The sequence below is a fragment of the Leptopilina heterotoma genome, unplaced genomic scaffold (genome assembly GCF_015476425.1).
Source record: "Leptopilina heterotoma isolate Lh14 unplaced genomic scaffold, ASM1547642v1 Lhet_14, whole genome shotgun sequence".
NCBI lineage: Eukaryota > Metazoa > Arthropoda > Insecta > Hymenoptera > Figitidae > Leptopilina > Leptopilina heterotoma.
The window spans coordinates 6426402-6450452 of record NW_025110859.1 but is presented as its reverse complement, the minus strand read 5'-3'; the positions used below and the strand labels follow the sequence as shown (position 1 = coordinate 6450452).

Here is a 24051-nt window from a genome sequence, read left to right as displayed (position 1 = left end):
TTATAGTCAATATTCAAATTACTGGGATAAGTCAATACAATTTTAATTATTAATTGAATAAATTAGATGTTTCATAATCGGGACATTAATTTTGAAACACCCGTACATACAGGAAACCATCGTTTCATAATCGGTACTAGTGCAGGGTTTCACAATTTAATTAATATTATTTTTATTTCATGATAAATAAAGATTTTAGGGCCTAAATACTATTCACAAAACACCAACCTTTCAATCTTTACCAAAATTATTTATATTAACACTCCTAGTTCCAACAAATTTATCATAGAAATTTAGTTAGCTTAAAAAGCGTTCCATAATTGGGACCTTTACCTTATATGCTTGCGTCCGAACCTACCTTTTAAGTAAATAATGATTATAAAGTTTAAAATTTCGTTAAATAACAATTATAAAGATGATAATTTTGATGCAGTAATGCGCTCCGAAATTATGCCAATGTACATTGTATTCATTGCATTATAATAGGTTAGGAAGTGAAAAACAAAAAAAAATATCTCTTTAATTCTTTGATATCATCAATTCGTTTAAAACACATGTGATAACATGACTAGATAATAAAATAACGGATAAAATGAAAGTATTAATGACATAGCATAGTTTCCGATTGGCTGATTTGTGGTCTGCTGACCGAAAACATTTAATGACGGAACTTCATTGCAATGACGAAATTTATTTGAACGTGGACATCAATTTGAAGTTGGACACTTGTTGCTCCGATATTGTGGAAGTCACTTGAAATAATATTTACTTCGTTTTCATCAACAATCTAATATAATGACAGAACCGTGAGTAATAAATAAGCAAATAGAATTATTTAATTAGAATTTTACATTTTTATTTGTAGGTTATAAACTCTAGAAATAGAAATTTTTCTTAAGAAACAAAATTCTTGTCAAGTTGTCTAGTCATCCTTAATCATGAATTTACATTTTTGTTATTTTAAGGAAAATCTATACTTTAATTATAACTTTAAATTCTTTTGGGTAAATTTATAGTATAACCTATAAAATTTAAAGGACTTTTAATTTCTTTGAAATAACATTTATTTCTATTTAATTTAAAAGCAAACTTATGATCTATTTATTTATTAAGATTAACATTCATTTTTTTTATTATATAATACAAAATATTAAAATTTAATTTATTCAATAATTAATAATATTTCCTGATTTAAAAAAATAAGTCAAGTTCGCATAGATATTAAAAAAAACCTTTTGGAATTAATATTTTGAATTTGATATTTAATTTGCATTAGAATGTTACGAAGAAAATTTTTAATTACTTAATTTTATTTATTATTCGCTAACAAGTTTATATTTTCTAAATCCATGACGTCAAATGATTTTATCTCTCAATTCGTAACACTGAAAAACAATCATATTTTACTTTATTATTATTATGTCTATTCAAGGATTTCACAGAATATTTTAATAGCAATTGTGTAATTAGCATCTTTGGTTTAAAAAAAAAGATAAATCTTATAATCTTTTAAATTATCTCTCACAGGGTGTCTAAAACACCTGGAAAATTGGGAAATTTCAGGGAATTTTTTTCATCATGACTTGAAATACTCTTGAAAAATATTTTAAATGCCCACAATTAGTTTTACAAATTTTTAGTTAAAAATTAATAGTAATAATTAATATTGCCTTTCCAATTAAAAATAAGTCAATTTATTTTTAAAATACATAATTCAAATTATTTTCATATGTAAATAATAAAACTCATCAAAGAATTTTAATTATTTTTAATACAATAATTTTAATCGAATTCGAATTGTATATTGTAAAATGAAGTGATTTTTTAAAAGTGATTAATTTTTTTTACAGAGTTGCAGATATCGCCTTGATTGGCTTGGCTGTCATGGGCCAGAATTTAATTCTAAACATGAACGATCATGGATTTACCGTTTGTGCCTACAATCGAACAACTGAAAAAGTTACATCTTTCCTTCAAAATGAAGCCAAAGGCACAAAAATCGTTGGCGCTTACAGTTTAGAGGAAATGGTGAGCAAATTGAAAAAACCCAGAAGAATAATGTTACTTGTTAAAGGTAAATTTTGTATAAAAAATTAATTACATAGCAAGTATTTCAACGTGACGAATTTTATTAAAGTCGTTATTTATTTTTAGCTGGTTCAGCTGTTGATGATTTCATTTCGAAATTGGTTCCACTTTTATCTGAAGGCGATATTATAATCGATGGAGGAAATTCTGAGTATCAGGATACACAGAGACGAACTCAAGATTTGGATAAAAAGGGTATTTTATTCGTTGGAAGTGGGGTTAGTGGCGGAGAGGATGGAGCACGTTATGGACCATCTTTGATGCCCGGAGGAAATTCAAAAGCTTGGGCCCACATTAAACCGATTTTCCAGGTAAGTAAACGAAAACCTGGAAAATTCAGGGAATTTTGATCGGAATCCTGCAAAATTTGTTGTAAAAATTCACGCTACTAGAATTAATTTATTTAAATACAAAAAGTATTTATATTTATATTTATTCTCATAAAAAATTATATCAACAAATTTTTAAATAATTGAATTCTTTTGACGAACATTAATACCATTTTTAAAAATAATTACATTCTTTCGAGAAATTAGATTAAAATTGTATTAAAAATAATTGAATATCTGCGTAAGAAATTTGATTGAATTGAGAAAAGTTTTTGAAAATAATTGAAATTTTGCAAAGAATTTTATAATTTGTAAAAAATAATTGAAATTTTGACGAAAATTTGTTTTAAACTCTTGACCATAATTGAATTTCTGCGAAGAATTTTATTACTTTTGAAAATAATTGAATTCCTGGTAAAAAAAATGTTATTCTTCATGAAAATAATTGAATTATTGCGAAGAAATTTATAAAAAAATTTGTAAATAATAGAATTCCTGTGAAATTTGTATTATTTAATGCATTCACTCAAAATTGAAATTTTACAAAATTCTAAAAAAGATTTTAATCTAAAATTTTTTCAAAATTCAATTATTTCGAAAAATTTTTGCTCTAATGCTTTTAAAATTCAATTATAATCTAAAATTTGAACTTAAATCAATTTTTAAATCAATGTTTATGAGAAAATTCTACTAGAATTCAATTATTTAAATACAAAAATAACAATTTATTGAATAATTGCATGTTTCTAAAAAATGAATTCTCATAAAGAATTTTATCTATACATTTTTAAATAACTGAATTTTTTGACGAATTTTAATATAATTTCTAAGAATTTTTTCGAGGAATTCGATTAAAATTGTATTTAAAAATAATTGAAATTCTGCAATGAGTTTTATTATTTATGAAAATAATTGAATTCCTAAAAAGAATTTTATTATTTACGAAAATCATTGATTCCCCGGAAAAATTTTATTATTTATGAAAATAATTGAATGATTGCGAAGAAATTTATAAAAAAAAATTTGTAAATAATAAAATTCCTGTGAATTTTATTTTTGAAAATAATTAAAAATTTGTGTAGAATTTTATTAAAATTTTTTTATACTTTATACTTTTAATTAAGAATTCTATAGAATTAATTTTTTTTAATAAGTTTAATGGAATTTTTTCTAATTATTTGAAGTTTTTCAATTTCTAATATCAATTGAAAAATGTCAGAATTTCAAATATTTTTAATACAATTTTAAATAAATTCCTTGAAAAATGCAATTATTATTAAAAATTTTATTAAAACTTGAGGAAAGAATTCAATTTTAAGAAACATTCAATTATTGAACAAAATAACAAAATTTGTTGCAATAATATAAATTTTTTCATAAATAACATTTAATTTGTCGCAGAAAATCAATTATTTTCAAAAATTTTCAAGTAATTTTGCAAAAGAATTCAATTAGCTTGATAAACAACAAAATCGCATAAAATCAATTATTCTAAGGTATTTTAATAAAATTCTTTTCCGAAATTCAATTATTTTGATAAATATCAATATTCATCACAAGAATTCAATTCTTTTGAAAAGTAATAAAATACTTTGCAGAAATTAAATTATTTTAAAAATTTTTTAAAAATTCTCGTCAAGAATTAAATTATCTTTATAAATAGATAGGGAAATTCTTCTTAAGAATTAAATTATTGTCAATTTTTTTTTAAATTCTTCTCAAGAAGTCAATTATTTTCAAAAATTTTAATAAAATTCTTCTCATGAATTCAATTGTTTTCAAAAATTATTATTTAAATTCTTCTCAGGAATTCAATTATTTTTAAAAAAATTTAATAAAATTCTTCAAAAAGTTTTCAATTATTTTTAAAAATTGGTGTACTTTTAACTAACAATTCTGTAGAATTAATTTTTTTGAAAAAGTTTAATTGAATAATAATAATTGATGTTATTGATTTAAAGTAGAATTTTAGTTAAAAATTTTAGAAAATGTTAATTGAATTGAAATGATATAAATAATTTTGAAAAAATTACAGTAACAATATTCTTATAATAATAAACTAATAATTTTGTCAGTCGTTCATCTTTATGTTTTATAAAGTTGTTCAATTTGAAAAGGTTTGAATTTGAAATTTTTGAACATCTTCATTCCAATGAAAAAAAATGATTAAATATTTATTTGAAATAAAACTACTGATGTTTTCGAATAATTTGACTTTTGAAGAAATTTGTAAATAAATTTAATAAAACATTTTTTTGAGTATCTAATATTTTTTAGAGTGAATCAGAAGATTCTTTAGGGTCAGGGAAAAAGTGAAAGTTGTGTTTGGAAATCAGGGAAAAGTCAGGGAAAAATAAAATATAATTTTTTGTGGCAACCCTGTATAAATAAATTATATTTTTATCTTTATTTAACCAATTTTTATGGTCCCCCTATTTTCCCTAAAATACTTTTTAGGGGCTCTGTGAAGCCTTTTAAAAGGAAATTTTTAATAAAGATAAATCTAATACAAACGTAAACCTATAATTATAAAACTAATAATTTTGTTTTAATTTTTCAAGGCAATTTGCGCGAAAGTTGATGGTGAACCTTGTTGCGATTGGGTCGGAGAAACTGGTGCTGGACATTTTGTCAAAATGGTACACAATGGAATTGAGTATGGCGACATGCAGATAATTTGTGAGGCTTATCATATTATGAGAAATGGACTTCGTCTCACACCGCAAGAAATGAGTAAAACTTTCGAGGACTGGAATAAAGGCGATCTTAATTCATTTTTAATAGAAATTACAAGAGATATACTTAAATATAAGGACGATAAGGGCCATCTTTTGGAGAGAATTCGCGATACAGCTGGACAAAAAGGTACGGGAAAATGGACAGCAATTGCGGCATTGGATTATGGAATTCCAGTGACACTCATTGGTGAATCAGTATTTGCCAGATGTCTTTCGGCATTAAAAAATGAGAGAATTGAGGCTAGTTCCGTTTTGGCTGGACCGAGCAATGTTTACGAGGGAGATAAAAAAGTGTTCCTTGAACATCTGGGGAATGCTCTTTATGCGGCGAAAATTATTTCTTATGCTCAAGGTTTTATGCTTTTAAGAGAAGCCGCAAAAATTCATGGATGGAATCTTAATTACGGTGGAATTGCTCTTATGTGGCGAGGCGGTTGTATAATCAGAAGGTTATTTAAAACTTTTATTTTTCTATTTTAACTTTTTCTCCTCTTTCACAGTCAAAATAAAGTCTTAGTCAAAATAAAGTATTATTTTAAGGCAGTTACTGATTTTCTTCTTAATTAAAATAATTTTTTTCTTTTCACAGCGCCTTTCTAGGGAATATTAAACAAGCCTTCGATAAGAATCCAAAATTAACAAACTTATTGCTTGACGATTTCTTCGCAAAAACAATGAAACGTTGTCAAGGTAGTGTCAGGGTTATTGTCTCTAATGCCGTGGCTCTTGGTATTCCCACTCCAGCTTTATCAACAGCATTGGCCTTTTATGATGGTTTTAGAACAGTTCAACTTCCGGCAAATTTATTGCAAGCACAAAGAGATTATTTTGGAGCTCATACTTATGAACTTCTTGGTCAAGAAGGTAAATTTGTTCATACTAATTGGACAGGTCATGGAGGTAATGTTTCTGCGTCCACATATGATGCATAAAATTCGCAATAGACCTTTTTTTTCTTTTTGTTACCACATTTCCGAGGGAAATAAATTTTAATTATAGATTTTCGAGAAATAGATTGATTGTATGTTTGAAAGGATATTTTCATATTTGATTACCATTCAATTGTTAGTAAATTTTATTAAAGGTAGATATTAAGCAACGAAAATGTATGTAAAAGATTTTGATCGTTTTCGGGTAAATTATTTTTTACTAATTAATAAACGAATATCAAAATTATTTTTGTGTAAATTCAGGGCTCGAACTAGATTCGTAAATTCCGTAAAAATCCGTGAAAAGTCAGTTTTTTTTCAAAAAAAAAAAAAAAAGGTCCGTAAAATCCGTAATTTGATAGAAAAAGAAAGAGAGTTCATAAATTGTACGATATAATTATGGAAATTTTGAAAAAGTTAGAAATGATCGTAGAAATTCAATTATTTTCCAAAGTATAATAAAATTGATCACAGAAATTCAATTATGTTCAAGAATTTTAAAAAGTTATTGTCAAAATTTCAATTATCTTTAGAAATAATAAAATTCTTCTCCAAAATTTCATTATTTTCAAAAATTTTAATAAAATTCTTGGCAAAATTTCAATTATTTTCAAAAATTTTTCTCAATTTAATGATTTTTAATATCTACTATTTAAATAAAATTTTCCAAAAAAATTCAATTATTTAAAAAAATATTAACAAAATTCTACGCAAACATTTAATTACTTTCATAAAATAATAAAAATTTCACAGGAATTAAATCATTTACAAATTTTTTATAAATTCATTCTAAATAGTTAAATTATTTTCATAAATAATAATACTCAATGCTGAATTTCAATTATTTTTAATACAATTTTTAATGGAATTCTTTGAAAAGTAATTATGCTTAAAACTTTTATTAAAATTCGTCAGAAGAATTCAATTATTTAAAAATTCGTTGATAAAATTCTTTATGAGAATTCAATTATTCAAAAATTATTTATTTTTCTATTTAATTGGTGGTAAAATAAATAATTGAATTTTCGTAGAATTTTCTAATGGATATAAATTAAAAAGTGAATTTCAATTAAAATTTTAGATAATAATTGAACATTAGAAGCATTACAGCTTAAATTTTTAGAAATAATTGAATTTTGAAAAGGTTTCATATTAAAATCTTTGAAAACTTTAATTTTTCATACTTTTAACTAACAATTCTGTAAAAGAATTAATTTTTATGAAAAAGTTTATTTTAATTTTAATTGGAATTATTTTTTTTGAAGTTTTAAATTTTCTAATATTTATATTTAATTGAAGAATTTTCGAATAATTAAAATTTTGGAAAATTGAATTGTACAAATTATTGCAGAAATTCAATTATTTTCAAGTGTAATAAAATTCTTCGCAGAAATTTAATTATGTTTTGAAAAAATTTTTTATAATTCTTATCAAAATTTCAATTATTATTAGAAATAATTAAATTCTCCGAAATTCAATTATTTTCCATAGAATTCAATTATTTGAAAAAAAATTTAATAAAATTCTACACAAATTTTCAATTATTTTCAAAAATAAAATTCACAGGAATTTCATTATTTAAAACATTTTTTTATAAATTTCTTCGCAATCATTCAATTATTTTTATAAATAATAAAATTTTTACAGGGAATTCAATTATTTTCGTCAATAATAAAATTCTTTTTAGGAATTCAATTATTTTCATAAATAATAAAACTCATTGCAGAATTTCAATTATTTTTAAATACAATTTTAATCGAATTCCTCGAAAAAATTCTTAGAAATTATAATAAAATTCGTCAAACAGTTCAATTATTTAAAAATTTATAGATAAAATTCTTTATGAGAATTCATTTTCTAGAAACATGCAATTATTCAATAAATTGTTATTTTTGTATTTAAATAATTGAATTCTAGTAGAATTTTCTCATAAACAATTGATTTAAAAATGGATTTCAGTTCAAATTTTAGATTATAATTGATTTTAAAAGCATTAGAGTAAATTTTTAGAAATAATTGAATTTTGAAAAAATTTCAAATTAAAATCTTTTTTAGAATTTTGTAAAATTTCAATTTTGAATGAATGCATTAAATAATAAAAATTTCACAGGAATTCTATTATTTACAAATTTTTTTATAAATTTCTTCGCAATAATTCAATTATTTTCACGAAGAATAAAATTTTTTTAACCAGGAATTCAATTATTTTCAAAAGTAATAAAATTCTTCGCAGAAATTCAATTATGGTAAAAAATTTAAAACAAATTTTTGTCAAAATTTCAATTATCTTTTATAAATAATAAAATTCTTTGCAAAATTTCAATTATTTTCAAAAACTTTTCTCAATTCAATCAAATTTTTTACGCAGAGGTTCAATTATTTTTAATACAATTTTAATCGAATTCCTCGAAAGAATGTAATTATTCTTAAAAATTTTATTAAAGTTCGTCAAAAGAATTCAATTATTTAAAAATTTGTTGATATAATTTTTTATGAGAAATTTTAAGAAACATTCAATTATTCAATAAATTATTTATTTTTGTATTTAAATAATTGAATTCTAGTAGCGTGAATTTTTATAAATAATTGAATTTTGAAATTAATTTTTTTGTAAAAGTTTAATTAAGAATTTTTTTTATATTGTTTGAAGTTTTTATTTTCTAATGTATATTTAATAGAAGAATTAACAAATAATTGAAATTTCGTAAAATTGAATATTGTAAACAAATATTTGAAAATTGTCAAAGAGGACTTTTTCGAAAATTTATTGATTTGAAGAAGAATTTTAGTTAAAAATTCTTGAAAATAATAATTGAATTGAAATGATGAAAATAATTTTGAAGAAGTTACATTAACGATATTCTTATAGTAATAGAAAATTTAATTTATAGTTTTAAGTAAAATGTTCTCTTATTTGACTCGGACTGTTTATATTTTTGTCAGTAAATGGTCCGTAATTTTCTATGTTTGGTCCGTATTTTTAAATACTTTCACTGGTTCGAGCCCTGTAAATTTTTAATTATTAAACCATATTATTTCCTGATCACAATCAGTGCCTCTGAGCATTGCAATGAAAGTAAAAGTAAAAGAGAAAGTTTTTAATGTTTACTCCAAAGGTCAACAACTGGGGCTGACTGATAAAAAAAAGTTTTTTTTTTGCTTTTTAAACATGTTCTTCTTAATTTTTTCACTTCTTTTTTAATTCTAAAAAATGTTGATTTAAGAAGTCGCTAGCGAATGAATATAATATACTTTTATAAATCTAAACGGTACTTATTCGTGTTACGTGGAAACCTGTTTTTTCTGGTATGTATTATTAAATGTTCTTCAGGAACGGACACACCTAATTTTGTTTTATTTTTTTAAGCAGAAAAAATGTTTATATTTTCAATAAAAATTACAATCATCTCAAGAAAGTAGAATAACTATTTCGAGATTATTGTCTATTAAAGTTGAAAGCAAATAATTTCGAGATCATAAATCTAACCATGTTTTAATTGCGATAACATTAAATTATTTAAACAGTAGAAAATAATTGCTTTTAAAAAAATTGTTGAGTTATAATTCACTTAAGACATATTTTGCGATGTGAAAATTGTTTTGTGCTAAAAATATTCGTGTCACATGGAAATGATACTATAAAATAAATTGTTTTATACACGAGTGGATATACCAATGAAGAATATAATTATATTATTATATATTATTAAATTTACATTTTCTCTTTCAAAGAAATAAAAGTCACATAACTAGAAAATATTGAAGCAGAACTTAATTTTTTCTTTAAAAACAAAATGTTCCTATATAAAAAAAACAATTGAATTATATAATTGTAAATTTAATAATTTATTAACGTTTTGTATTTTTAAACTTATAAATGTTAATAAAATTTCTTTACTTCTTATTTACAAGAAATATAATTAATCCTCTTTAAATATTCTTTATTACTTTTTTCTTAAAAGCCCCTGAAGAAAGACTTTTTCCGCGCACTAATGCGATGCGGTAACTACGCTCTACGCATTCTATTGATTTTTTAAAAAACAATAATTCATATTGTTTACTGATCTGCTTGATCCGTGTTTAAATCGTTTAAATATCAGTGTGATTATTTCTTTAGTGGACAAAATAAGTAAAGGTAAATTTAAATTTCCGAAGATTGGAAATTAGTCAAAAAAAATTGAAAACAAAAATAAAAAACCCTAGTAAATAAATTAAAACATTGGTTTTAAAGTTTTTTTAAATTTAGAAGTATAACGTAACCTAGAAATAGTTTCAAAAATTTGATATCAAATTCATTAGAAGAAGTGGAAGAAGTACATTTTTATATTGCAAAACAAATTAACAGAACATATTAAAAAGAGAGAAAATATTCATACAGTTCCTGTTAAATCAGATTGTAGTTTTGGCTTCAAGTTTCCACCAACTTATAGTCGCCGGCGCAGTGCTCTTTTGATTTCTCATCTTTAGTTGCAAAATGGCCGACCACAGGGAAAGAGATTCGTATTACTCGTCCGATCCACGATCAAAAAACGATGATCCACCAAATTCGCGGCTTTTCGTTATTTGCCACAAAAGTCTCGAGGAGGATGACCTTCGAAAGGCATTTGAAAAATTCGGCAAAATCGAAGATATTTGGGTGGTTAAAGACCGAAATACAGGAGAAAATAAAGGTATAGCATTCAGTAAATTACTTTACCCCTAACTCTAATCAATAATTATTTTCTCTTTCCTTTACTCATTTACAATCTCTTCTTAATAATTTATTACTTCTTTTTATTGTATAATTAATTATTGCAGTTAAATTCTGCTTTTCAATCATTCTACATTGCATTGTGTATTACAGTGTATAAATAAAAAACCGACGAAAACACTTTTGTTTTCACCGGCTGATCGCGCAAACGAATCACGTTTACACTACTTTACTCTTTTTCTCTTCTCAAAACTGGATACATATACTTACAAATTTTTATTTTTAGCAAAATGTGTTGAATTTATTATCAGATTTCTTCTTTTTGATCTCTTCAATCTTTTTTTAAACAAAAGCGATCGCAATTTTGCACAACAGATATTCTTTAATACATTTGGAAAGTTAAATTAGTTGTTATGATTTATTTACTTTTATATATTTATATATTTTTTTAAAATCTCATGTTTATTCAATATTGCTTCCTCGAGTCTTCATATGAGGTTTTTACCGAAAATTTTCAAACTCAATTTTTTCATCTGCTTTTCTTACAATTTCTAACCTCAGGAACTTAAAAACTTAAAAATGACTAAACTTTTCTGGTTATTATCCGAATTCGCAAATTTTATTTGTCAGTTTAGGAAAATAAAAAATTTCATAAAATTTCGCAAAAGAATTCATTCTTTTTTTTAAAAAATTGATAAAATTCATCCAAAATTCAATTATTTTCATAAATAATAAAATTCCCACAGAAATTCAATTAATTTAGAATAAAATTTTCAAAAAAATTTCGAAAAAATCAATTATTTAAGAAAATTTTTATACAATTCTTCACAATAATTCAATTACTTTCAATAATAATAACATTTTTCATAGAAAATCAATTATTTAAAAAAAATGATATTAAAATTCTACGCAAAAGTTTAATTATTTTCATAAATAATAAAAAATTTTACAGGAATTCTATTATTTACAAATTTTTTTTTATAAATTTCTTCGCAATAATTTCATTATTTTCCTAAATAATAATCAAACTCTTCGCAGAGTTTCAATTATTTTTAGTATTTTAATCAAATACCTGGAAAAATGTAATTATTTAAAAAATTTGTATTAAAATTCGTCGAAAGAATTTGATTATTTAAAAATTTGTTGATAAAATATTTATGAGAATTAAATATAAATTATTTATTTTTATATTTAAATAATTGAATTTTCGTAGAATTTTCTAATAGAAATTGATTTAAAAGTTAATTTTAGTTAAAATTTTACATGATAATTGAATATTAAAAGCATTATAGCGTGAATCTTTAGAAATAATCGAATTTTGAAAAAGTTTCAAATTGAAATCTTTGAAAATCTGAATTTTTCATATTTTTAACTAAACAATTCTGTAGAATTAATTTTTTTTCAAAAAGTTTAATTGAAATTTTAGTTTTTATTTTCAAATATATTTGAAGAATTTCCAAATAGTCGATGAAATTTCGTAAAATTGAATTATAAACAAATAGGTATATTTGAAAATTCTCAGAATTTTTTTTTTAATTTATTGTAAATAATTGATTTAAAGAAGAATTTTAGTTAAAAATTCTAGAAAATAATAATTGAATTGAAAGGATGAAAATAATTTTTGAAGAAATTAGAGTAAAAATATTTTTTATAGTAGAAAATAATGATCTTATCACTCGGTCATCTTTAATTATTATAAAACATGAAGAAAGTGATCCGAGTCTTCGACTCGAAGTGGTCAGTTTCTTCATGTTTTATAATAATATTCTCATAAATTGTTGAATTTCAACAATGATTTTTGTCCCCTTTTTGAGAAAGTGTAACAAATTACGAAAAAATTTTTTTTCACAGGTGTAACGTATATCAAATTTTCCAAAACATCAGAAGCAGCATGTGCTCTTGAAGAAATGAACGGTAAAATGTTAGGCTCTGTAGGACGTCCAATAAAAGTCATGATTGCTTCCAAGTAGGTTCAAAAAAAAAAATTCTCGAACATAATTTAAAGATTATTTTTCTTTAATTTAAACAATTTTTTATTCGTATTTTTAGCCGAGATCAAGGATCAGTTCGTGAGACAAACGAAGAGGAACGATGGGTACGATTATTTTGTGTCTTACCAAAATCAATGACCGACACAGAATTACAACAAGAATTCTCAAAATTTGGAGCAATTGAATATGCAACAGTGGTAAAGGATAGAAATACCAATGAATCGAAAGGTTTTGGTTATGTTAAATTCCGAAAAGTATCCAGTGCTGCTAAAGCATTTGAGGAATGTGACAGAAAATACAAAGCCGTTTTTGCTGAACCAAAGAAACCAAAACCCGATCATAACGATTCAAAATACAGTAATGGTCTCTCAGTGTCATATGACAATATGGGAGGTGGCGGCGGCGGTGGTGGCGGATATGGTTCATCGAATTTCGGTAAAAGTAGCATTAGCCTTGAGATTGCGGCTAATTATCCAAATAATGAGGGCTACACGAGATTACAAGTAATCGCGCATCCTGCATTGAATCAAGATCAGTTGTGGAAATTGTTTGATATTGTGCCAGGATTGGATTATTGCAGTTTGAAAACAGACGTCAGGTATAGAATGCCAAGAGGTCAGGCAACTGTCGCCTATTTGAATCCTAACGCTGCGGCATATGCGCGAGAAAAGTTTCATGGCTTTGAATATCCACCTGGGCATAGAATGATTGTTAAACCAGACTTGAGTAGTGCACCATCATCGAAAAATCAGTCAAAACCCGGTGGTTCAAATCTCGGACTCGGAAATGCAAGAACGGATTTAGTCCATTTGGCGGAAACAATTGCACAAGCTACTTCATTAATTCAAGCCGCTGGCTTAACAGCACCTTGTACGTTTTATTTTACATCTTTTTATTTTAGGGTTGCCACGCAACCTGGAAATGTCAGGGAATTTTATAAACTTTGAAAAAACCTGGCAAAATCAGGGAATTTTTATCGGAATCCTGGGAAATTATAAATAATGATTTTATCAGTCGGTCATTTTTAATTATTATAAAACATGAAAATATCCATCACTCCGAGTCTTCGACTCGGAGCAATCGATATTTTCATGTTTTATAACAATTTTTTTAAAATTGTTTAATTTCAAAAAGGATTGAATTTGAAATGAGCAAATGCGTGGCAACCCTGTATTTTCACTTGAGTTTTTTCTTTTGCAAATTATATATATATATATATTTCTTCAATTGAAAAAAGAAAAAAAAAATTTAATTTTAAAGTAATGAATAATTTACTTTTTGATTTTAATTAGCTTTCGATTCATCGCTTTTGAAATTGCCACCTCAGCAGCCAATGGCAAGTATTGATGCAGACGTAGCAAAACGATGTTTCATCGTTTGTGGTCCACCGGTTCCTCCAATTCACGCAATGAAAGACGCTTTCTGCAGATTTGGAAATCTTATCGATGTCTATATGTTACCTGGCAAGAATTGTGGATATGCAAAATACGCTAGCGTTGACAGTGCTAACAAAGCAATTGAGGTAAACTATTTATAATTTTTACAGGCTTCACAGTCTGTCCCCTATTTCCCTAAAAGTCCCCTTTTTTCAATTTTGGCCCCTAAACGTACCCTATTTTGAAAATTTCCCCTATTTTTTTCGTCGCAGGAAATCAATTATTTTCAATAATTTTTAAGTAATTCTGCAAAAGAATTCAATTATCTTGATTATTAAACAAAATTTAATAAAATACTTTGCACGAATTCAATTATTTTTATAAATTTTAATGAATATCTCGTCAAAAATTCAATTATTTTTATAAATAGCAACATTTTTCGCCAAAAATTCAATTATTTTCAAAAATTTAAATAAAATTCTTTGCAATATTTCAATTATTTTTAAAAGTTTTTCGCAATTCAATGTTTTTAAATATTTACTATTTTCATAAAATTTATCAACAGATTTAATTATAGAAAAAACTTGTTGATACAATTCTACGAAAAGATTCAATTATTTTCATAAATAATAAAATTTCATTTACGAATTCAATTATTTTCACCGCAGAATTTGAAATGTTTTTAATACAATTTTAAACAAATTTCTTGAAAAATGTAATTATTATTAAAAATTATATTAAAACTTGAGGAAAGAATTCAATTTTAAGAAACATTCAATTATTCAATAAAACAATAAAATTCTATGCAACTATTCAATTATTTTCATAAATAATAAAATACATCGCAGGAATTCAATTATTTTGAAATATTTTAATAAAATTGTTTTAAAGAAATCAAATATTTTAAATACAATTTTAATTAAATTTTTTTAAATAGTTCAATATTATTCTATTAGATTTTAATAAAATTTTTCCCAAGAATTCAATAATTTACATAAATAATTCTTCGAAAAAATCCAATTATTAAAAATAAATAACAAAATTATTACCGAAAATTCAATTATTTTGAGGCATTTTAATAAATTTTTTTGCAAAATTCAATTCTTTTAATAAATATCAAAATTCATCACAAGAATTCAATTCTTTTGAAAAGTAATAAAATACTTTGTAGAAATTAAATTATTTTCAAAATTTTTTAGAAATTCTCGTCAAGAATTAAATTATCAAAGAATTAAATTATTGTCAAAAATTTTTTAAAAATTCTTCTGAAGTCAATTATTTCCAAAAATTTTAATAAAATTCTTCTCATGAATTCAATTCTTTTCAAAAATTATTATTTAAATTTCGTTTTTATAAAATAATAATCGTTTTTACAAATAATTATTTAAATAATTCTTCTCAGGAATTCAATTATTTTTAAAAAATTTAATAAAATTCTTCAAAGAGTTTTCAATTATTTTCAAAAATTGTTATAAATTTGAAAAGTTGTTAATACAATTCTTCGTAAAAATTAAATTTTAAGAAACATTTAATATTGTGTATTTTTGTATTTAAATAATTGATTTCTCGTAGAATTAAATTATTGTTTTTCGTACTTTTAACTAACAATTCTATAGAATTAATTTTTTTGAAAAAGTTTAATTAAATACCTAATAATATTTTAAATAAAACTATTGATGTTTTCGAATAATTTGACTTTTGAAGAAATTTGTAAATAAATTTAATAAAATATCTTTTTGTGTATCTAATAATTTTTTGAGTGAATCAGAATATTCTTTAGGGTCAGGGAAAAAGTTAAAGTTGTATTTGGAAATCAGGGAAAAGTCAGGGAAAAATAAAGTTAAATATTTGTAGCAACCTTGTATAAATAAATATATTTTTATCTTTATTTAACCAATTTTTATGGTCCCCTAAAAGTCCCCTATTTTTTAATTTTCAGTCCCCTATTTCCCCTGAAATATTTTTTAGGGGCACTATGAAGCCTGTTTTTATACACAGAATACATTTTAGAAAAAAAGTGAACAAATCAACTAAAAAGTGAATTATTTTTAGAATCTTCATGGACAGGAGATTTGTGGCTCACGATTAAAAGTACTGGAGGCCGAGGAGAGAAACGTGGGTGAGGACCGAAGGAAGCGATTAAGAATGGATGAGGATGAAAACTAAATGTGTTTTTTTCATGTAACGTAAGTAAATTCAGTGAGAATGACGAACGGAAACTGAAAAAAAGAATTGATTAATATTTTATTATATCAAGACTATTTTTTTAAATCTTCGACATTTATTTTTTTTCTTGAAATTTAAGGAAAAATGTAATTTTTCTATTTGTCTTCACAGACTGACTGGTATACACAAGCAGGACGCACGCAAAAAAAATAATAATAATTGAGACGAATTATAAAGACACTTGACTTCGTTGGGCCTGGAACCAAGGAAAACTACTCCAACTACCTATTTTAACAGTCATATTCATACGTTTGTTACATCTCCATCACTGATACCTTTACGTTACATTACTTTTATCCTTTTTTTTTCTTTACACTATTTCTCTCACTGGACCCTGTTGGGTATTATTGAATTCTCAAAAGTTGTTGCAACTTTATTTTCACTTCACGCATTTAAATTGTGTGAAACGAATGTTTGTTGATGAGAAATTATTTACTTCTAATCTTGTTTTACATTACATCACTTTGAGAATTGATTATTATTATTATTTGAAATAATTTTTACATTTGTAAATGAATATTTACAAAATTATTTATAAACGTTTTATATTTAAAACGTTAAATTATGTTCATGATTATTATTTTTTATTAATAAGTTTTTTAGCACATACTTTTAAGAATTACAATATACCTTTTAAAGAATTAATTTCTTAATTTTTTCAAATTAACATAAAAATTTGTTCAAGAAATACCCATAGCACTTTCAGTGACTTAAGTTTCAAATTATGTTTAATGACATAAAATTCATTTCACGCATGATACGTTATTATGATTGTATTTGTATTCTTATTCTTATTAATATTCCATTTTTTAAGAAGAATTTCAAACATGATGTCAATTTTATTTTGAAAAAAATTTACCATATATTATCGTATCAATATATTCAAAAATTATTTTATTTATTCGATTAAAATTTAATGGTGCTTTTTTCCTCAATTGTCAAGATTTTTTAAATATGAGGCATTCTATTTCAAAACTACCTCCCTTGTAAACAATTAACAATTTAAGGCAATTTTTAAATAAATATTTCTCCTATTTAAATAAATTAATTGAATTAATTGAATTTCAAAAAGGTATTAATTTGAAATTTTATAAAACTTCAATTTTGAATGAATTTAATTAGAAATTTTAAAGAACTTAGATTTTTGAAAAATTGTAATATTTCAATTTTTTCTGAAATTATAGTTAAATATTTTTAATATATATATCTCATTAATTATTAAAAATAATGGATTTATAGAAGAATTTTAGTTAAAAACAATAAAAAAAATTTGCATGTTGAAGAAGTTATCGATCATATATTTCTCTCGATATCTTCATATTTTATAATAATATATATATTCTTAAAATTTATTGTATTTTAAAAAGTTAAGTTTACATTTTTAATTTTTGAAAATCTTAAAAAAAAGTTATTGTTATTTTCGGAATAATTTTACAATTAGAGAAATTTGCAAATAAATGTAATAGAACATTTTTTTGAGTATTTAATAATTTTTAGAGCGAATCATAATATTCTTTAAAGTTAGAGAAAAAGAAAAAATTTTTTATGGAAATCATGAAAAAGTCAGGGAAATACAAAATTAAATTTTTGTAACAATCCTTTTATGATTTTTCAATTAATTTCTCAAAATCCACTGGAAATGTCCAAGATAATTTTTACAGGAGTAAAAATAGAATATTTTAACTTTATTTTGACAATTTTATCAAAATTTGATATAACGTATTTTGAGATAGAAGTTTTAAATTTTCTGCAGAATTACGTTATTTAAAAAAAAACCTTTTTACTATCATAAAGTTCAAGAATTTATCTTTCAAAACTGCTAGTGTAACAAAATTTAATTAATTTATTTAAATAGAAGAAATATTTATTTAAAAATTGCCTTAAATTGACAATTGTTTACAATACAAATTTATTTCAAAACGACTCGTTTTGAAATAAAATGCCTCATATATGTTTCAAATATAAATATTGCGAAGGATTTGAATTAATTTACACATTCATACCTCTTCTTTGATTGCAACATATTTTCTAAAAAATTTATAATTATATATTCTTTGTAGAAAATATATTCTCGGAATCTGCACATTTATCGATAATTTTCTTTAATTAATTTGTAAATAGATTTATTTTCATTGTAAAGGAATTACTTCACTGTCGCAAGTATCTTTCGCGTTGAAATAAATAAAATAACTAAATACAAGTGATATACAAAAAAACGTATATATTATATAATACATATTTCCAAAATCAATATCTGTATAAATATAATTTTACTATTATTTTCGAAACACGATGAACTTTTATTTTGCACTTGAAAAGTAAAAACAAGAAAGAAAAGAGAAAATAAATGTACGATTTTTATTTCGACACAATCTTAAGTATATTATAGTTTGTGTATTGTGTTAATTTACGAAAATTCGAAATATATATTTGCGATGTCAACAATCTGTGATGGACCAAATTTTTTGCTATTATTAAATAAAAATATGCGATCTAGACGTTTACTTTTTTGTGACTGCATACAGCGAGTGGTCTCATGTGACTGTAACAGACACTGCATTCAAAATATATACACATTCTGAACTCAAAATTTAACAAGGACTTTTACTTACTTATTTGGTATAAAAGAATTTTTCCAAACAAATTTTTTATTTTTTCTTCAACATCATCTTATTCTGAAAGATTTTGTTTTAATTTTACAGAGAATAACCGTTACCTGATTACTGTGACACTAAATGTTAAAATGAGGGAATTTTTCTAAATCCAGAATAAAATTCAATTTCCAGGTAAAGTACAATTATTTTACAATTTTAGAGGAATTTTTCTTTCTATTAACTGAAAAATGTTTAAAAATTAACTTTAGAAATTATATTTACAGATTATTTGAATAACAATGGCTTCATAGCATGTCTTGAAGTTCTTCTTTGAATTTGAATTTGAATGTCCTCCAAATATTTGCCTTTTGTTTCGGGAACTATCATAATACTCACAATTGGACCCACGAGGCACATGACAGCGAAGAACCACAAAGTTCCATAAATTCCAATAGTTTTTGTCATTGGTATGAAGCCAATAATGACGATAAATCCAACGAATGCCTCCGCAATTAGGGCAAATGAAGCGGCGAGAACTTTGATTTTAATGGAAAACACTTCACCGACAAATACCGCAGGTACGTGAGCGAGTCCAATATTAAATGTTATCACGTGTATCATTAATCCCACAAATGGCAACCAATTAAATGCGATGACATCAATTTTCAGATAATTGTGGAGAAAAAAAAATGCACCAACAATAGTTAATGCCAGGCAAGTTCCTAGCGCCGAGAATAAAAGAATTATTTTCCTTCCGAGTATATCGATGAGACTCGTTGCTATCACACCGGCGAACACTTTTCCCGCACAGAGAATCACTATCAAATATTTTGATTCGATGGAAAATCCTGATTGATCAAGTATCTCTTGACCATAAACGACAATTGCTGTTATTCCCGAAAGTTGTTTAGTCACTTTGAGAAATAATAAAGCGAGAAAGCTTCGTCGACTTCCTGCTGTGCTGTACAGTTCCTTAAAGCTACTTTTACAATTTTCCCGACTCTCAATAACTGCTCTCTTAATTCTTTCCAAATCAAGTATTATCTCCTCTTTATTCTCCGTATTTTTTAATTTCATAAGTGTCTTCATTGCCTCCTCATCACGTCCACGGATCAATAAATAATATGGAGTCTCTGGCATGAATACAAATGTAATGAGGAAAATTGCTGGAATGAGAAGCCCCAGTTTATTCACAGTTTCGTATGAAAGAAATGCGCCAATTGTTATCATGTAGAAAATGCCGAGGGAAAAGGAGAGAATTTGAATTGAAGAGAGTGTGCCACGTATTTTTTTATCGGCAATCTCGCCAGTGTAAATCATTGAAACGATGAAACTGAAATCACTGATTCCTGATATTATTCGAGCAATATAGAGCCCATGCACCGATTGTGATTGATTGATCAATAGCCAGCCGATAATTTGAGAGAGGCCAACTAACAGAAGACTCAATTTTCTGCCTATACGATCCATTAGAAATGGACACAATGCAAAGCCAATAATCATTCCAATATAATTTAATGATGCAATTAGAGATCCTTGCAATTCGGTAATTTGGATATTTGAGTTTTCACTCCTTAGATATGGAATCGCTGATGTTGACCATGCTATACAGGTTGCTGTACCCGCCATTGTTAAAGATGCTGTTACAGAGGAACATTATTTTCATTACTGTAAATATACTCTAATTCTATTCAATTTCTTTTCATTAAACAATTATTTAATTCATCAAAGGTGGAAGAAATTAACAATTTTACCGAATCAATGATAAAGTCATTTCCTTAAATTATTTAATTTATCATTTCGAAAATAAATTATTTTATTGACTGATTAAACTTGAAAATATATTGATATTAATTATTTAGTAATTAATTAATAAGTAAATACTTTCATTAAAACAGTTACTTGAAATTCCATTCTGTAAATTTATACCTATAATTAATTTTTCTGAGTAATTGATAATTATTTTGAGAAAAGTGATTATTTTAACTAATTGTAAAAACAATAAAAACTAAATTAATCACTGTAATAATAATTTAATATACATATAATATTATATATGGGGCCGTTCATAAATGCAGAAATTCAATTATTTTCAAAAGTAATAAAATTCTTCGCAGAAATTCAATTATTTACAAAAATAATAAAATTCTTCGCAGAAATTCAATTATGTTCAACAAATTTTTTTAAATTCTCATAAAAATTTCAATTATTTTTGGAAATAATTAAATTCTTCTCCGAAATTTAATTATTTTCAAAAATTTTCCTCAATTCAATGATTTTCAATATATCTATTATTTTCATTAAATTTTCCAAAAGAATTCAATTATTTGAAAAAAAAATGTAATTTAAAATTCTACACAAAGTTTTAATTATTTTCAAAAATAAAATTCACAGGTATTTCAATATTTACAAAATTTTTTTTTATAAATTTCTTCGCAATCATTCAATTATTTTCGTAAATAATACAATTCTTTTTAGGAATTCAATTATTTTCGTAAATAATAAAATCCATTTGTAGAATTTCAATTATTTTTAAATACAATTTTAATCGAATTCCTCGAAAAATTTTTTAAAAATTTTATTAAAATTTGTCAAAAGAATTCAGTTTTTAAAATTTATAGATAAAATTCTTTATGAGAATTCAATTTTAAGAGACATGCAATTATTCAATAAATTATTTTTTTTATTTAAATAATTGAATTCTAGTATAGAATATTCTCATAAACATTGATTTAAAAATGGATTTCAGTTAAAATTTTACATTATAATTGAATATTAAAAAAATTGAAGCATAAATTTTTAGAAATAATTGAATTTTGAAAAGGTTTCAGATTAAAATCTTTGAATCTTGAAATTTCGTAAAATTGATTTGTAAACAAATGAATTTTAGAATTCTTAAAAAACTTTTTAAGAAATTATTAAAAATAATGAATTTGTAGAAGATGATCAGTTAAAAACACGAAAAAAAATTCAATTTTGTAGAAGTTACAAATTATTGCAAAAATTCAATTATTTTCAAGAGTAATAATATTCTTCGCAAAAATTAAATATTGTTCAAAAGTAATGAAATTCGTTTTAGAAATTCAATTATTTTCACAAATAATAAAACTCATTGCAGAATTTCAATTATTTTTAATAAAATTTTAATCGAATTTCTCGAAAAATGTAATTATTCTTAAAAATTTTATTAAAATTCGTTGATAGAATTCAATTATTTTAAAATTTGTTAATAACAATTCTTTATGGGAATTGAATTTTAAAAAACATTCAATTATTCAATAAATTATTTATTTTTGTATTTAAATAATTGAATTTTAGTAGAATTTTCTCATAAAAATTGATTTAAAAATGGATTTCAGCTAAAATTTTAAATTTGAATTGAATATTAAAAGCATTGTAGGCAGTCGGAATTTTTTGAAATAATTGAATTTTAATGGTTTCAGATTAAAATCTTTGAAAATTTGAATTTTTCATATTTTTAAATAACAATTCTATGGAATTAATTTTTTTTTGTGAAACTTTAATTGCGGAATTTTTTCGAAATTATTTAAACTTTTTATTGTCTAATATATAGTTAATTAAAGAATTTACGTAAAATTGAATTGTATACAAATAAATTTGAAAATTCTTAAAGAACTTTTTTAAAAAATATTAAAAATAATGGATTCATAGAAGATGATCAGTTAAAAACACGAAAAAAAATTCAATTTTGTAAAAGTTACAAATTATTGCAAAAATTCAATTATTTTCAAGAGTAATAATATTCTTCGCAAAAATTAAATATTGTTAAGGAATAAAATTCTTCTTAGGGATTCAATTATTTTTACAAATAATAAAACTCATTACAGAATTTCAATTATTTTTAATAAAATTTTATTCGAATTTCTCGAAAAATGTAATTATTCTTAAAATTGTTTATAAAAATTTGTCGAAAGAATTCAATTATTTAAAAATTATGAGAATTCAATGTTAAGAAACATTCAATTATTTAATAAATTATTTGTTTTTATAGTGATTTTTGTTTGTTTGACCGTATTAAATATTCATTATCTTACAAATGAATATTTGTTTTTATATTTAAATAATTGAATTCTCCGAGAATTTTCTAATAAAAATTAATTTAAAAATGGAGTTTAGTTAAAATTTTAGATAGTAATTGAATATTAAAAGCAATATAGCGTGAATTTTTAAAAATAACTGAATTTTGAAATTAATTTTTTTGAAAAAGTTTAATTGAATTTTTTAATATTATTTGAAGTTTTTATTCTGTAATGTTTATTTAATTGAAGAATTTTCGAATAATTGAAATATCGTAAAATTGAAAATTGTAAACAATTTTATTTGAAAATTGTCAAAGAACTTTTTCGAAAATTATTAAAAATTAATATAGGTAATCGATTTAAAGAAGAATTTTAGTTAAAAATTCTTGTAAATAATAATTGAATTGTAAATGATTTTATCACTCGGTCATCTTTAATTATTACAAAACATGAAGAAAACGATCACTCCGAGTCGAAGACTCGGAGTTATCGATATCTTCATGTTTTATAGTTATGGAAAAATTTAATTTATAGTTTTAAATGTTTGGGACAGTAATCTCATGATACTATGGAACATTTTAAAGCAAAAAATAAAAAATCGATTTTTTAGAAATCCTTGACCAGAAATTTAGTTGTTAATCTTCCAAATAAATATAACTTGAATTTACAGTGTTAAAAATATTTAATGAAATAATTCATATAATGTCAAATAGATAATTAATAATTGGCATATTTATCTCAAGTTAATTACCACAAATTGCAGCTGTATATTGAAATAATATTCCTCCATTTGATGGTCTTTTAACATTTTCGTGATCACTCATATTTTCATTTAAGCTTCAGTTGTTTATGTTCAATTTTATATTTCCAAAAGTTTCCTTAAGTAATTAAAAACATTATTTTTTTAGTGGATCTTAAGATATTTATAATTGAGATTTATGTTAAGTAAATTAAAATTTTTTATATTCACTAAAATAATCAAAATAGCAAGACATTTATATTATCTTTTTATTTACATCCTCTTTTTAATGCCGTTCTTGATAATCTTAT

At 23.6% G+C, this 24051-nt stretch overlaps 3 protein-coding genes across 4 annotated transcripts; 2 read left to right on the top strand and 1 right to left on the bottom strand.

Moving 5' to 3' along the window:
- The first annotated feature begins 396 nt into the window (after positions 1 to 396).
- On the top strand, positions 397 to 6331 carry LOC122498014 (6-phosphogluconate dehydrogenase, decarboxylating). The gene is made up of 5 exons (XM_043605493.1): positions 397 to 806; positions 1851 to 2074; positions 2155 to 2399; positions 4979 to 5604; positions 5745 to 6331. Exons 1-5 carry the CDS (start codon positions 796 to 798, stop codon positions 6085 to 6087), a joined length of 1449 nt encoding a protein of 482 aa, XP_043461428.1. The 5' UTR covers positions 397 to 795; the 3' UTR covers positions 6088 to 6331.
- Positions 6332 to 10100: 3769 nt separating this feature from the next.
- Positions 10101 to 19381, top strand: LOC122498012 (RNA-binding protein 45). Of its 2 annotated transcripts, none has more exons than XM_043605490.1 (7): positions 10101 to 10219; positions 10478 to 10754; positions 12626 to 12740; positions 12824 to 13635; positions 14058 to 14287; positions 16194 to 16327; positions 16479 to 16508. In XM_043605490.1, exons 2-6 carry the CDS (start codon positions 10559 to 10561, stop codon positions 16305 to 16307), a joined length of 1467 nt encoding a protein of 488 aa, XP_043461425.1. In that variant the 5' UTR covers positions 10101 to 10219; positions 10478 to 10558; the 3' UTR covers positions 16308 to 16327; positions 16479 to 16508. The 2 variants fall into 2 exon arrangements, 1 of the variants encoding a protein (XP_043461425.1); XR_006301189.1 differs by lacking the exons at positions 10101 to 10219; positions 16479 to 16508 and adding exons at positions 19070 to 19153; positions 19246 to 19381 and having other exon boundaries at positions 10368 to 10754.
- LOC122498013 (facilitated trehalose transporter Tret1-like) lies at positions 19170 to 24040 on the bottom strand. The gene is made up of 2 exons (XM_043605491.1): positions 23753 to 24040; positions 19170 to 20601 (listed from the first exon to the last, which is right to left on the bottom strand). The coding sequence occupies exons 1-2, from the start codon at positions 23823 to 23825 to the stop codon at positions 19247 to 19249; spliced, it is 1428 nt and encodes a 475-aa protein (XP_043461426.1). The 5' UTR covers positions 23826 to 24040; the 3' UTR covers positions 19170 to 19246.
- Positions 24041 to 24051: the final 11 nt, after the last annotated feature.